This window comes from Oenanthe melanoleuca, chromosome Z (assembly GCF_029582105.1).
Source record: "Oenanthe melanoleuca isolate GR-GAL-2019-014 chromosome Z, OMel1.0, whole genome shotgun sequence".
Taxonomy (NCBI): Eukaryota; Metazoa; Chordata; class Aves; order Passeriformes; family Muscicapidae; genus Oenanthe; species Oenanthe melanoleuca.
The window spans coordinates 14652122-14665843 of record NC_079362.1 but is presented as its reverse complement, the minus strand read 5'-3'; the positions used below and the strand labels follow the sequence as shown (position 1 = coordinate 14665843).

General features: G+C 39.6%; 1 protein-coding gene across 3 annotated transcripts in view; it reads left to right on the top strand.

Moving 5' to 3' along the window:
* EFNA5 (ephrin A5) overlaps positions 1 to 6986 on the top strand; it is a 205077-nt gene extending 198091 nt beyond the window's left edge. For 2 of the 3 annotated variants that reach the window (XM_056513706.1, XM_056513705.1), the window contains one exon: positions 2807 to 6986. In XM_056513706.1, the coding sequence (XP_056369681.1) occupies positions 2807 to 2928 (122 nt within the window). In that variant the 3' untranslated portion in view covers positions 2929 to 6986. The remainder of the gene's footprint in view (positions 1 to 2806) is intronic. The other variant, XR_008842539.1, reaches the window with a different exon arrangement.
* Positions 6987 to 13722: the final 6736 nt, after the last annotated feature.

Sequence of the window (13722 nt, the reverse complement as noted above, 5' to 3'; positions counted from 1 at the left end):
ATTCTACTCAGGAATCTTTTCTTCTTCATCAATTATCTTCAGTGTTTCAAATGAGGCAAACCCTTTTCCCCAAGCCTTACAGGCTGTGCAGTTATGACTCTGGACCTCCAAGGAAAATCATATTTGTAATGTGATTTTCATGACTGCAGATTAATCGTGTTCTAATATATGAGTGCAGAAACCTTGCAACAGCACTGAGAGAAAACCCAGATGATTTCTTAAAAGGGATGCCTTAATGTTACATGGAAATTAATTCTTCTGTGAAAAATGGCTTTATAAAAATGGCATCATAGAGGCATCTCTGTGTTTTTCATTTAAGAGAAGTAATCTTTTTATCTTAATGCTCTTTCACTGAGTTTTTCAGCAGTAGCCACTGTTCCAGTTGTGGCAGTCTCTGCTAGTCAGAGAGAATGAGGATTTATTACTGCTATACACCAGTTCTGCCCTATTGTGTTTTAGTGCTGACTCACTGATGTAATTAGGCCAAAATTGTTGACATTTGGTGTTGCAAATTCAGACTTATTTGCAATTCTAGAGGCAGAAGGTAATACATATCATCCAATATCATTCTCCTCTGTAGTTTTAGTTCATCAGCAGTAAGTAATTTTTTTTAAATTGGGAAGAGCTAAACATATAAAAGGAGGTAGAACTGAAACACAGGGATATTTTTTCCCTGTAACTTTTAAAATACGTTTTGAGTGAATTTTGTGAAGTATTGTATTTTATTGCAGTGTCACCATATTACAGATTGTAACTCAGAAGTGAAATGTGAAACAGCTTTTGGTATTGACAACTACTGAAAGTAGCATTTTGAGAAGCCATCATTCACTGATATTTTTAGGTTCCTTTGGAATAATTCTGGAGGAAAAATACTAGGGCTCAATATACCTGGGAGAGTCTCCTTGCCATACATGGTGCGGAGCTGCAACTTAAGCCATTCCAGCCAGACATTCCCACTGATGTCACAGAATCACAGAATGGTAAGATTGGAAGGGATCACTGAAGGTCATCAAATCCAACCTCCGTACACAACCAGGTGCCCTAGAGCAAGGTTTATGTCCAGATGGCTTTTGACTGTCTCCAGTAAGGAAGACTCCACACCCTCTTCAGATGCTATTCCAGTGCATAGTCACCCACACAGTGAAGAAGTTCCTCTTCTTCAGGTGTAACTTTCTGTGCATCATTTTCTGCCCTTTGCCTCTTATGCTATTTCTTGTCGCCACCAAGAAGAGATGTCTCTTTCATAAGAACAGGAACATATTTTCAGCTAAACAGTGCTTGCTTTTCATACTTCTGCCTTGAGCAGCACTGAAACCTGTTGATAAGCCTTATATGATTATAGCATCAATTTGTGATGGAGAAAGTACATATGATAAATTGCTAATTCAGTTTACTCTGCATCTTGCAGTGCAACTGAGCTGGGGCTGAAGAGCTTATTAACCTAAATTATGCTAAGTGCTCTCCTGATTTTGTGCTAGGTGTCAAGGGTATGAAAGGCAGGGAGCTTGCTTGTAGCTAAAGCCAAGTAACATGAAAGGCTTCATGACAAAGCAGCATGATGATCCCAGTGTCCTGACTCCTGTTTCCCTTAGTGCCTCTAGCTGGAACTGCTCAGATGTCACCCAATGTAATCCTGGCAGTACAATTTTTTGAGATGAGAGCTATGAGGCAGAAGCATCATAGACATATTGATATCTCTTATGAAATAGGGAGCTTATTGCATTAAATAGGTGAGATACTATTAATTTTGCTGGAAATTTTAGTGTTCTAAAATAAACTAACAGATATATTTTGAGGCCGCTTCACACTTCCTAAAAAGGTTTGGCTTTTTCCTTTCATTTAGTAATGAAAAACAAGAGCTGATCTTTTTGTGGCAAGCCTCAGACTGATTGCTTTTTGAATAGCTAAATTAGAGAGCTTTAGGTATGGAGGGCTTTGCAGAGAAAAATAGGGCTGCTATAACAACATCAAAGTTGATTTTGACTTTGCCTACCTCTTCTATTTTACAAGCTTTTAGGCTGATATTAAGTTTACAAAAACTAAACAGAGCTTTACTATGTATAACAGTTGTTACCTTGTTTTCTTCTGCCACTAATGCATATGCATGTTTTCCTAACTCAGCTGGTTCTTCTTTTCATTAGTCCTAGAAGCATATATGTAAATCTCTATTTTGCGTACCATGAAAGGTAGTGAGACTTTCCAGATTGAGTATACATGCTATAAAATTGGTGACTGTCATGTGTTAGCCTTTAAATTTTGTTTCAAGAATGAAGGAATGAACCTACATCTCCTGCTCATCCCCAGATGCAACATACTTCAGTGGAAATTTTGTGCATGGAAGGGGTGTTCATGCTTCGGTTTACAGGCTGTCATTTCCAATTCAGGAGGCAAAATCAGTAACTGAGTTAGGGAACTAACTGCAAAATTAATACTGGATGTGTGCAACACTTTGAAGAATCAGGTGTTTTTATTTAGCTGCCTCCCAACTGATGTTGCTGTCTAATGAGACATCCAAAGCTAGAGCCAGTGTTTTACTGAAGAGGAATCTTTCATTCCTCAATCTGCTGAAATCAGACTTAGTTTCTACACCTTTGGTCTTCAGTGGGAGTTTTGCCAGTAAGAAATGCAGGACTTGGCCCCAAGTTGGTTACATAACAAGGTATTACACGCTTGTGAAAGTCAATGACAGCACAAGTTCATTGGCCTATTTCATAAAGGCACTGAAATCTACTTACAGTTGTCGGCTCAGTGAGAGTTTATTAAGGATGCAAAATCTCATTGGAATGTATGCTTTCTGTTTGAACAGATGATACTGTACATGAGTCAGCCGAGCCATCCCGTGGTGAGAACGCGGCACAGACACCAAGGATACCCAGCCGGCTTTTGGCAACTCTATTGTTCCTCCTGGCAATGCTTTTGATATTATAGCACAGTATGCTCCGGCAACCTGTCACAGAAAATATCAGGGTCTTGGAACATCAAAGATCCACCTAACTGCTCATCCCGGGAAAGGGACTTTATTGTTTTTGCAGATGTCAAATTGTTATTTTTCCCTTTTCTTCTCCCTTTTAGCCTGAACTCAGCAAAAATTTGAAGGGGATAACTAGCTTCAGCACCCATCCCTACCTACCCTCTGACTTTCTTAACCCCTCCATATAAATAAAAGGACTCCAAATGAAAATGCCAAACTATAATAGTGACACTAGTGATTCTTATTTTCCTCTGCATTCTCCTTTAAGAAGTCACCTCTGTTAGCTCACTGTGTCATCCGTATGTGGACGAGAAAGCGTAGTGGCAGATGCAGTCAGTGAGGGATAAGGAAAGTGAGTGGAAACCTGGGAGAGTCTTTCTCTGTGATAGAATATTTATGCCTTCTCGTTCAGCACTGCAAGATGATCATGCAAGGCATTGTGTCACCATGTCAGGACTGGAAGAGAGATATTAAGAATAGACATAACACCATTTCCTCCAGAAGTTTCTAAATGAGCAGGCTTCTGAAATGGGAAGATGATGTTTCTTATAGGACTGTCTTGAAACATCTTTGACAGTAAAATTTTTGCTCGCAAGTAGAAATGCTGTCTTTGGTGAGAGGAAAAAGTTAGTTAGTATTTAGGAATGTTAGCACACAGCAGGCAAGGTCAGACTTAGGAAACTTCACTGGGGGTGTGAGTGCCTCTGTTATTTCGTTTTAAGGGGATAATGCACACCGGCTTATTTTATTTTAAAACAAATCACCGTGGTGCTAAAATTTTTTTCTTGAAATGCAGAGGCGCTTTTGAGAATAAAGTGACCTTCCCCAGCACTCACTTAGTAGCTGATAGCCTTGGATGCTGCTCTGGGTCTTAATACATGCTAAAAGAGGACATCAGTGGCCAGAGGAAATATGTTTGGACACAGGATCTCCAGTGTTCTCTTGATTTGTCTCTCCTGTAAGTTCCTCATTCATGGGAATAAATCACCTGTAGAAGAAGCCAGGGCAGTCTAATAGCATTGTTTGGTGGGGGTAAAGAAAAGAAGTGTGGAATATGAATTCAATGTTGATTTTTTGTCTTTTCCCCTTCCAGCACAGTTTGAAGAGTAGAGGAAACGTGTTTATCAGCTGGAGATAAACTAGATGGGCTCCCAAAGACTTAACAAAATATTTTTTTAAAAATCCACTAGAATAGAAAATACATTATTTAGATATACTTTATGCTGAGAGTGAGTATATATGCTTGTCCTATTTAAACATGTGAGAGAAGCGGTAACCCTTGATGCAATTAGGAAATGGGACTGTCTTGTTCGATGGAATTAGGAGTGACCCTGTTTAAGGAATCTGAGCCTTGGCTAACAAAACTTTACAAAGTAATTTGCCAGGAAGTGCAAGCCTTGGGGTATTTTTTGGCTAGGATATTTTTTGCCATGAAATTTGGACTGCTAAGCATCATCAATGAAATTTCAGACCCAGACTGAAACAGAGCTTTTCTGACAAAACCTGCAGTAATTAAGTTAAATGTGAAACAAAAGATGGAGCATATTCAAGCAAAACAAAATTTTTCTATATTAATTATGAAGAAAAATTCTGCTGTAACAAAATTGAGTGCTGCCATTAGCGAATACCAGTTCATAGGCTTTTTATTTTTAAATGAAGAAGGCCCTTCTCAGCAGGCAGGAGAGGGGAAAATAAATTTGATATGTAAAGGGAGGTTTTATGAATGCTGAGCTATGACCTGGGCTTGCCTGATTTCATACATGGTCATGAAGACGGAGCCTGTACCTACAGGAGGAATGCAGGAAATTTGCTCTAGTGTGAAGAGCATGGGATAAAGATTCACAGTCCAAACAGTGAGGGAAGTCATCATCTCATTACAGGCTGTCTGGTACTTTGCTCTCTTTAAGGTGTATATAATTGATACACACATTAATAGTTTCTGTAGGTGGAAATTAAAAAGCTTTGGATGAGGTAGCTTAATCAGAATGCATCTTATCAAGTGGATTATTAAACAGGGTACGGATAATATTGCATGATGTGTAACCATATTAAAAAGATTTATACTAGTTGCACGCAGTCACACAAGTAGTGCAAATTTGATGTAGGAATGGTGACTTCATTTGTCATCCTTTGTCTCTGAATGATGTTGAAGACGTATATTTACCCACAGCAAAGGATTGTCACTAGCGTTGCTCCTGATGGAGCTCACCCCTTCATACTGTCCCAGAGCCTCGCTGCATAGGTGAGGCACAGCACAAGCGACGATCCCCAGGCTGCCCAGCATGGCTGGGAGCAGCATTCCAGGCACTGCCAGTTTCATACTTGATGACATTAGGCAAACCCGGTCATACTAAGTACGTAAGTGTTGGTGGGTTTTGTGTTGTGTTGCAAACCTCTGGATGCTTTAAATGCAGATGTTGCTGAAAATTAAGGGGTTTGTTGCTCCCTTACCTTCATCTGCCCCTGCTCAAGTCTGAGGTACTGATTCTCCCCAGCCTAGGTGGGTTGCTTACACCCATGACCTGCACTCCTGGCTGCCAAGAGCATTGCAATGTGAAGCAGGCAAAATAGGGATCAGTCAGTTTAGTGGATACTGTGTATCCTTCGATAGACAAGGTAACATTTCGTGTTAGTTTAGAATATTGTTTTGTACTGTACTTACCTGGATGACGAAGGAAAGACAAGTAAAACTTAAAGCTATGTTCTTTAAATTCTGTATTATTAGCAACCTCTGTTGTATATAGTGTTTGATAATAAAGTATTAATTTGATTCTTATGTCTTTTGTAAGTGAGAACAATAGACTTTCAGGATATTAAAATCACGTGTTGATTACAAGACAGAGCTTTGAAGCATCAAGTGTGATCATGGCTGAGAACTGAGAGACAAGTGGCCATGACACTGCAGCATACAGGACTCATCTTTGAAAACTGTTCATCTGTTGCAAGACTTCACAATGTCAAGACCTGGAACAACATGACTTTTGATGATCAGAGTTTTGTCCTCGGTGTTTAAAGGTCTTCTGTTGGAGCCCAGTGGTTTCTGTGTTAGTTTTGTTCTTTTGTATCATGTTTGTTTCTAAAAAGGCTTTGGGGATATAGCAACTTTTCTGTTATTTTGTTTGTTTGTTTCTTTTTAATTTGTTTTTTTTTTTCCTCTTTTTTCTGGATTTGTTCCCATGAATACGTTTTTTCCAGAAGGGATCTTGCCAGTGTCGTGTGTGATATATGTATGTACTTGGTTCCAAAAGAACTACAAACAAATTTGGGAAGTACTGAGAGTAGTTGAGTAGATTGTTTCCTTTCCTCTATAATTGTGGAAGGAAAATGGTTGTATTTGTACCTGTTGATTCCCACCCCTAGCCGTCAAAACTGAACTTAATCCATTGCCTTAGGAGCGCAATGGTTCAGTCACTTTCAGAGGTTTAGAGTGTTAACTCTCCCTCTCTTTTCATTACACTTGGATTTTGTAATCACCAGTTTTAAAGTACAACCCTCCACACTTCTCTGCCCTCTTCCTGCCCTGCCTCCTCTCCCACCCTCCTCCTTTTTTCATTTGGAGCTGTGAATGGGCAGATCTGTTTCTGGTCTGGCATCACTGAGTTTTTCCCATGCATTCGCCCTTGAGCTTCTCAGATGTGAGACAAATCTCCCTACAATAGGCTTGCTGCCATTGTCTGTACAGTTTAATAGATGCTGGCATGTTGGAGGTTACCCATGAGTCTGCGAAATCCGCTTACCATGCTTACTCTTGACACCCCATTGAAGACACTCATTGTGTATGCATCTGGGTATGAAAGTTCAGCTCAGTGTGGTCCTGTGCTTGTACTGCCCTGCTTTGCAGTTTCTTTGCACTTATTCATTGAGTGCTGTTTTTGAAATGCTTACATTATATAAACTTAAAAGAAAATGTTAGGAAAAAACCACCCAAACTCCCTGCCCCATAAGATCTGTATTTGTATATACACGTGTCCGTACAATTATACTTAAATAAAATTAAAGATTTTCATCATTTTAATTGGTTTGTTTAGACTACATTTTGGTTTAATTAAGTGCATTGTCATTTTGTGGGCTGTTTGTACCTGCCTTACCCAGAATCATAGAATGGTTGGGGTTGGAAGGAACCTTTAAAAGTGTTCTAGTCCAATGCCCCCGCAATGAGCAGGGATATATTCTGCTAGATTAGTTTCCTCAGAGCCCCATCCAAACTGACCTTGAATGTTTCCAGGGACAGGACAGGCAATGTGAGGAATATGAGTGGGAATGGGAGAAAAATGCGCGTTATGGGCACAACTGAGTATCTGGAGCTGTAACTCCAACGTCCTGGCAGATCTCTGCTCCTCACACCTTTTAATGTGTTCAAATCTCTTCCAAATACTTAGAAGGGTAAGGAGCTGCATCAGGTAAGTGTTGCTGCATTACATGGTTTCCATCATCACTTTGCCCTGGACTGAGCCTTGCCAGCAATCTTCATCCCTGGGTAAAAAGTGTTGTAAGGTGCAACTCTTCTTGAAGAGTAGAGCCAGCCCCAGATTTGTGCAAACAGGGCAGCTGCAGTCTCTCTCTCCCCAGGATGTCTCAGACTGCCAAAAAGATGAGGTTGGAAGTGGCTTTGAAATATCAGCCATATCTTTCTCTGCCAAAACGGCTCAGAGCAGTTGAGCCTAACGAATGTGAGAATTTGACCAAGGGTTCCTCCTGAAGGGAAAGGGAAGAAAAGTGGAAGCAAAAAACTACTCCTCCTTCCTTCCACCCTGCCCCCAGAGGTTGATGTAGTCGTGCCTCCTAAAAAGTACAGGACTGCATTGACTTGTGTTTAGGTCTGAAATAGTTATCTTTGGCAGTGTCTGCTCACAACTCATATGATAGGGTGAGCCTGAGAATTTAGGTCATGAAAGGTGGGGAGCACACAGCAAAACCTGTAGTACATGCACTGTACATTCAAAACTGTAATTACACTGTGTTAGCATTAAACTCACAGAAAGCATTTTATATTTAATTAGTTGGCAGGGCAGCAAATACTAATTATAACTTACTCTAACCTTTTTTAAAAATGAGAAGTGACAGCTCAGTGAGAAGAAAAGTGTGTCTGAGTATTTGATACAAAAAATTGATGCGCCGTTCTTTTCCTCTGGAGCTGTGATGTTACAACCAGAATAGTGTTATAAGTGACACATGTTCAGTATGTTTTAACATAATAGCCATGTCCAGAAAATATCCTGTCTGACAGTCTGACACACTTATTAGCCTTTACTCAGAAGACACTCTGCTTTTGCTGAGAATGGTATTTGATTTCATTTTTCTGCATTAGTGTGCACAATTGGGCCTTTGTACTCCCTTGTCTTCCCTTCTGCAGAATATTCCTGTTCACAGAGTATCTCTGAGGGCATTCTTAGGAATATTCAGGCATGCATCATACTGCTATAATATGGTTTTGTGCCAAAGTGGTTTTATTCATTTAAAACAAAACTTTGATTTATACAGGTTAGAGATTTGGGATCATTAAATTTTTTACAGAATTTAACAGCACAGGAATGAAAAGAGCCTCCTTCCTTATAAGTCTTATTTTTGTTAGCATTTGTCCTTACTGGGAAGTTTAAAACCTGATTCAACTTTATATTACAGGTGTATGCATAAGAGCCCAAACCAAGATTGAGTCTTCACTATAAAGACTGCAGTGCAGACAACTCTTATATGTTGTTATTTTGTTGGCTTTCAGCACATTTGACTTGCTTCTGCTAATTGAACAACCTCAAATATCACCCATTGGAGCTTTTGTTAAAATCTTCCCTTAGACTACATATAAGCTTTTAATGCAAAGTCTTTGTTGGATGCAAAATTAAACTCTAAGAAAAATTCAAAAAGAGGAGATATTTCAAAAATTGTTGAGCTAAGTTAACTGACTAATACTCTCAGTCATATATCATTTCGAAGAATTCAAACCACAAGATAATTCTTGCAGCCACCAGCACATCTTGAAACACTGTTTTTTTTCTATGACGGTTCTTCAAGCAAGTTCTCATGTCATTTGATTACACAAGGAGGAGTATAAGTATGGGAAATTGCAGGGTGGTAAGCTAGAGTGTTTTTGGAGGGAAAGAAGAAGAGTTTTCTGTTTTTCTGGCACTTTGTGAATGCATACAATGCATTCAAGATCAGGAATATAGGATGATTTCTAGATGCCTCTCCACCTTGTAATGTAACTCTGAAGGATGGAAGGTACTTCCTGCTGTATTCACAATCTCAAGGGTCACAGTTCTTGGACACAACCAGTCTCTCAGTTCTTATGTTCAAAGCCTGCTCTCTGTAAGTGCTATTTTGTGGGACTAGCCCACTTGCCAATGTATACTTTTCAATACTAATTTTAGCATTTAAATGCATTTATCAATCCACAGTCAAAGCACTGTTGACAACACTGAGGTTTTTCTCTGAATGGTATTCGTTAAAGGAAAGGTCAAGTAAATCAATAGGATACAGAAGGTGTAAGTATCCCTTTGATCCTTGTTCTGCAGAGAACAAATTGTGCCTTTTGTTCTTGTGTACTGTAAGTTAGGGTTTCTCAACTTAATTGCTTCACTAATCACTGACCACCAGTCAAAGAAGTTTATTAAGCTTTTGTTTTTTGTCTCCTCACTGCCACTTTACCTACAGCTGAACAAAACAATAAGAAGTCTAGAAACTGAACACAGCAGAAGCAAAGCATCTTGAGGCCTTACACAGCAACCCTGATGTGATACTGAAGTTCCAATCCATTTACACTTGGGTATTGGGAATAAAAGGAGTGTTATATACTGCAGATGTCAAGCTGTGATCCTGCAGCAACTATCCTTGTCTAAGGACCTTGGCTGGGTGTGAATGCTTCTGTGGAAATTTGGCATGCTGTCCATTACCTAGCAGTCCATCTATCCCAATGCTTCTCTTCACTACAGTGAGGGTGGAAAAGGGGTGAGGAAAAAGGGCTCATTCAGTCACAGACCAGCAGTGGGAAGCATACAGCACACTTTAAGCCCAGAAGGTGTAAACTGCCTAGGAGTAGACTCGCTTGTGTGTGGAAATTTGTTAAAACATGAAATTCAAAATACCTGATTGTGTTCTCTGGTCTGTGCTTGCAGAAATGAAGGAATGATTTCCTATAGAATCTGGCCAACACTTCTCAGTTTTGAAAACACACCTAGCATTCAAAAATGCACACCTCACCTTGCTATTCTAAAAGAGGAATGACTTGGAAGTCTTGCATTCTGTGAGGCTTCTCCCAGAGCTGCTGCACTTGGAGCTGGCAGCTCAGGATTTTGATGAACCACTCCCTCATGAGAGGTCTTCCCCAGCTGCTGAGTACTCTGCATAGCAGACAACTTAATGGCAGTTTTTAGAACTTTTTTGTGGAGTAAATTTTTGTTTTATCTCTGCCATCAAGCTGGAACATAAGTGAAGAGTGTAGATATAGTGACTTTCATAGAGCAAAATACAGGTATATTTTGATCTAGCACAGCTACCTAGAGAAAAATGGCAGTTTACCTTAAGAAAGGATTGGACAAGAGTGTGGACCATGCACAATATTAATGGTTAGACTTTAAATGTGAGGCAAAGGTGGATAAACCCATAGAGTGATGCATATCCTGCTTTCTACTTTAGTTTTTACAATATCCTGATTCTTGTACATAATTGCATTACAAAAGGCCTTGCATTCTCCTTGGCACAGAAGCCAAAGCAAGCATGCTTATCATCCTTCCTGGTGAATTTGTGCCTCTTTTGTGGTTGTTTATTTCATTAGTTATTTTGCATTTATTTTCAGGTAAAAAGAATGGAAAACTCATGCATACTTCCTGTACTCTGGTCTCATTAGCCTGGTTTCCTTAAAACTCTTGTACTCCAGAGAAGTTTTGCCAAGCAGCTAAATGAAATACACATGATATGAATATTTATGCTGCTCTAATGATCAGATTTTTGCATCCATGAATAATAAAGGTTTTAACAAGAACAGATAACAAGATTGGCACAAAACAGTGAGGTGGTTAACATAGTAACCTCTCTGTTGCAGGGTTCCCCTGAGAGCAGCAGACTGAGCAATCTTCCTCACCTTCCTCTTCCCCTAGCACCAAAATTAATCTGATGGGACACGCAAATCCTTCAGATAGCTTTGCAGAAAGCATTTTATCTAAAACTGGTTCTACGCCACCTCTTGCGTGCTTGCTTTGAGGAAGCTCAGGGTTTTTAACTAAAAAAGGACCTTCAGCTTTTGAACACGATTTTTATTTCAGATGCTCTCTGGCAGCATTTGCATTTGAATCTGAAGCTGCCACTTTGCTTGGTCCTTTCAGTGGCAACTGGCTGTCAAGTGTTAGCATGATCCAGAAGTTTGGGGGCTGCAAGTCAAAGCAGCACGGTTTTCATGAGCCGTGATTTTACCCTAGGAAAGGGTAATCCTCTCAACTCCCTGTGCCAGCTCAGTGATGCTGAAGGGCAATGCTTTAAGGTCTGTCTTTGATGAGAAACAGGGAAGCTGCAAGGTCCTGAAAACCACAGAACTCATTTTACTTGCCTATATCCACAGCTGCTAAAAGCCTGATCTCTTCAGTGTTAAAGTGATATGCTCTGAGTTCATGACAGCTTTGTGCTTGGAGGGGGCATTTTACCCTCTGATGCTTTTTAGAGCAAGGGTTTAGTGTATATTTACTATACCCTGGTGTGCTGGATGTGTGGGAGCAGGTGTGAGGTGATGCACATCTAGATAAGCAACCCCAAACCAGCAAACTCCCACTTAGAGAACACGCTCAGCCTTTCTCTCTCAGCTCCTCCCTGTGCTGTGCTGTGCTGTTGACAGTCTGCCTTGCAGGTGTTGGTGGGGATCCAGGGTAAATACTCTGCATTCCGTATTTTTGCCATTTGAAGATGCCAAACCTGCCCTTCAGGGCTGATATTCAGGGCTGATAGTCAAGGTTGCCTGCCACATTTTAGTACACATCTTGTGAAGGTCAGGCCTCAGACTGGGCCACTGATGGCAGCCCTCAGAATAGGGGCTAAAATATTCTTCAGGTAAGAGCTGGCCTGGAAAAGCTGCCTAGGGCTAGGTACTGCAGCCTAGATAAGTCAGGCAGATGATATCACAGATATTTGAGAGAAAAAAATGAATTAAATAAATCTGCTTTTCTTTAAAAAAACAAAGCAAATAAAATTTAAAGCAAAACAGTGACTTGAAGACAGAAATAAGTGGTTTTAAAAAGTTTTAATTTGATTTATTTAATGGATGAACAACTGGGGAAATAAAAGAAAATTTTAATCTTAACTGCAGATTAAAATAAATAACCATATTGTAATCTTCTGCATATACTGGTTTATTTGTTGTTACATCCAGCATATTGAGAAGAAAAAATTCCTTCAGATTTTAAACAACTAAAACGTTTCAAAAATTATTTTTAAAACTTCTATTAAGGGCAATAAGCTTGCTATGAAGCAAGAAGATCCTTTTTTTCTATGTGTTTATACATTACACACAGCCAGTATCATGGAGCAAGTTATCTGACAGTAATTATTTAGATGTCTTGTCAGTGCTCTTGTCAACTGTTTGCTTTTTTTGCATCTTTTCAGTGAACACTTGTCCCAGAAGCTGCTATGGAAGCTATTTACTTTATTTCAAGCATAATTAAAACAAGAAAATTGCAGAGGAGTAAATTAAAATCTCAGGTGCTACCCTAGTTTCAGCTCTCTTAGGCAACAGATAACTGTCTTAAAGTGGGGTTTAATGCACTGAAGAATAATAAACCTCTTCTGTTTTGAGATTTAGCATAGTTTGCTACCTGCTTCTGCTTCAGAAGGCTGAGTACTTTACAAATCTCTGAATTTCCCTTCTGGATAAAACCAGATGTCTGAAAAAGTTGCTGTGGGCAAAACTAGAATGAAAACACACATCTTGGCCATGTGAAACTCCTATTGTATTGCAGGATCAGGGACATATATAACACAGGAAAGTCCCCATAATATATATCCCAGCACTAAATCTGTGATTGAGGAATTGGAAAACAATGGTTCCGGTAATGGAAAAAGAAAAGGCATGCAGACTTGCAATGAAATTAGGAGGGGTAGGGGCAGGGGAGTTGGGAAATGAAAGAATGTCCTAATTGGACATCTTACAGAGAAATGAAAAAAAGAGAACCATTCTTGTGGTGGAGCATCAGGGCGTGGAGACTCCCAAGAAGAATCATCTGAAGGAGGAAGAAAACACACAGTGACTCATTGGACAAGTAGTTTCCATTTGGAAAAATTAGGCAAGAAATATTAGCATGTCAGGTTTGGGTGCTGTTTATATCAACACAATACACTGCTTATTACATATACAGAATGAGTGATACTCATAGTCTGGAAACTATCATGCCTCATCTAACCTCAGAGTATTCACTGTTTGGCAAAAAGGGCAAAAGAAATACAATCCAAGTGTTTGAAATCTAGCAATAAACAGAGGGGAACTTTCTGAACTGGCCACCTGGTCCTGTGCTGTGATCCCTGGCTTTTAACTTCTCATTTGTCTTCAACTAAATTAGGAGAGAAGGTAGTGTATCCAGTAGAAATTCTGTGTAGAGAGCATGCTGGAAAGAATCAGATTTAAGCACTGTATCATCAAACAAAGTATGTCTTGTAAAAAGTCCTAGTCCTGCTACTAACAAATACACTCACACACCACTGTGCTCTATGTACTCAGCTGCGTAATTTGCCTATCTGTTTATTTTCAGGGAATTGTTAATTCAGCAGTAAAATGTAAA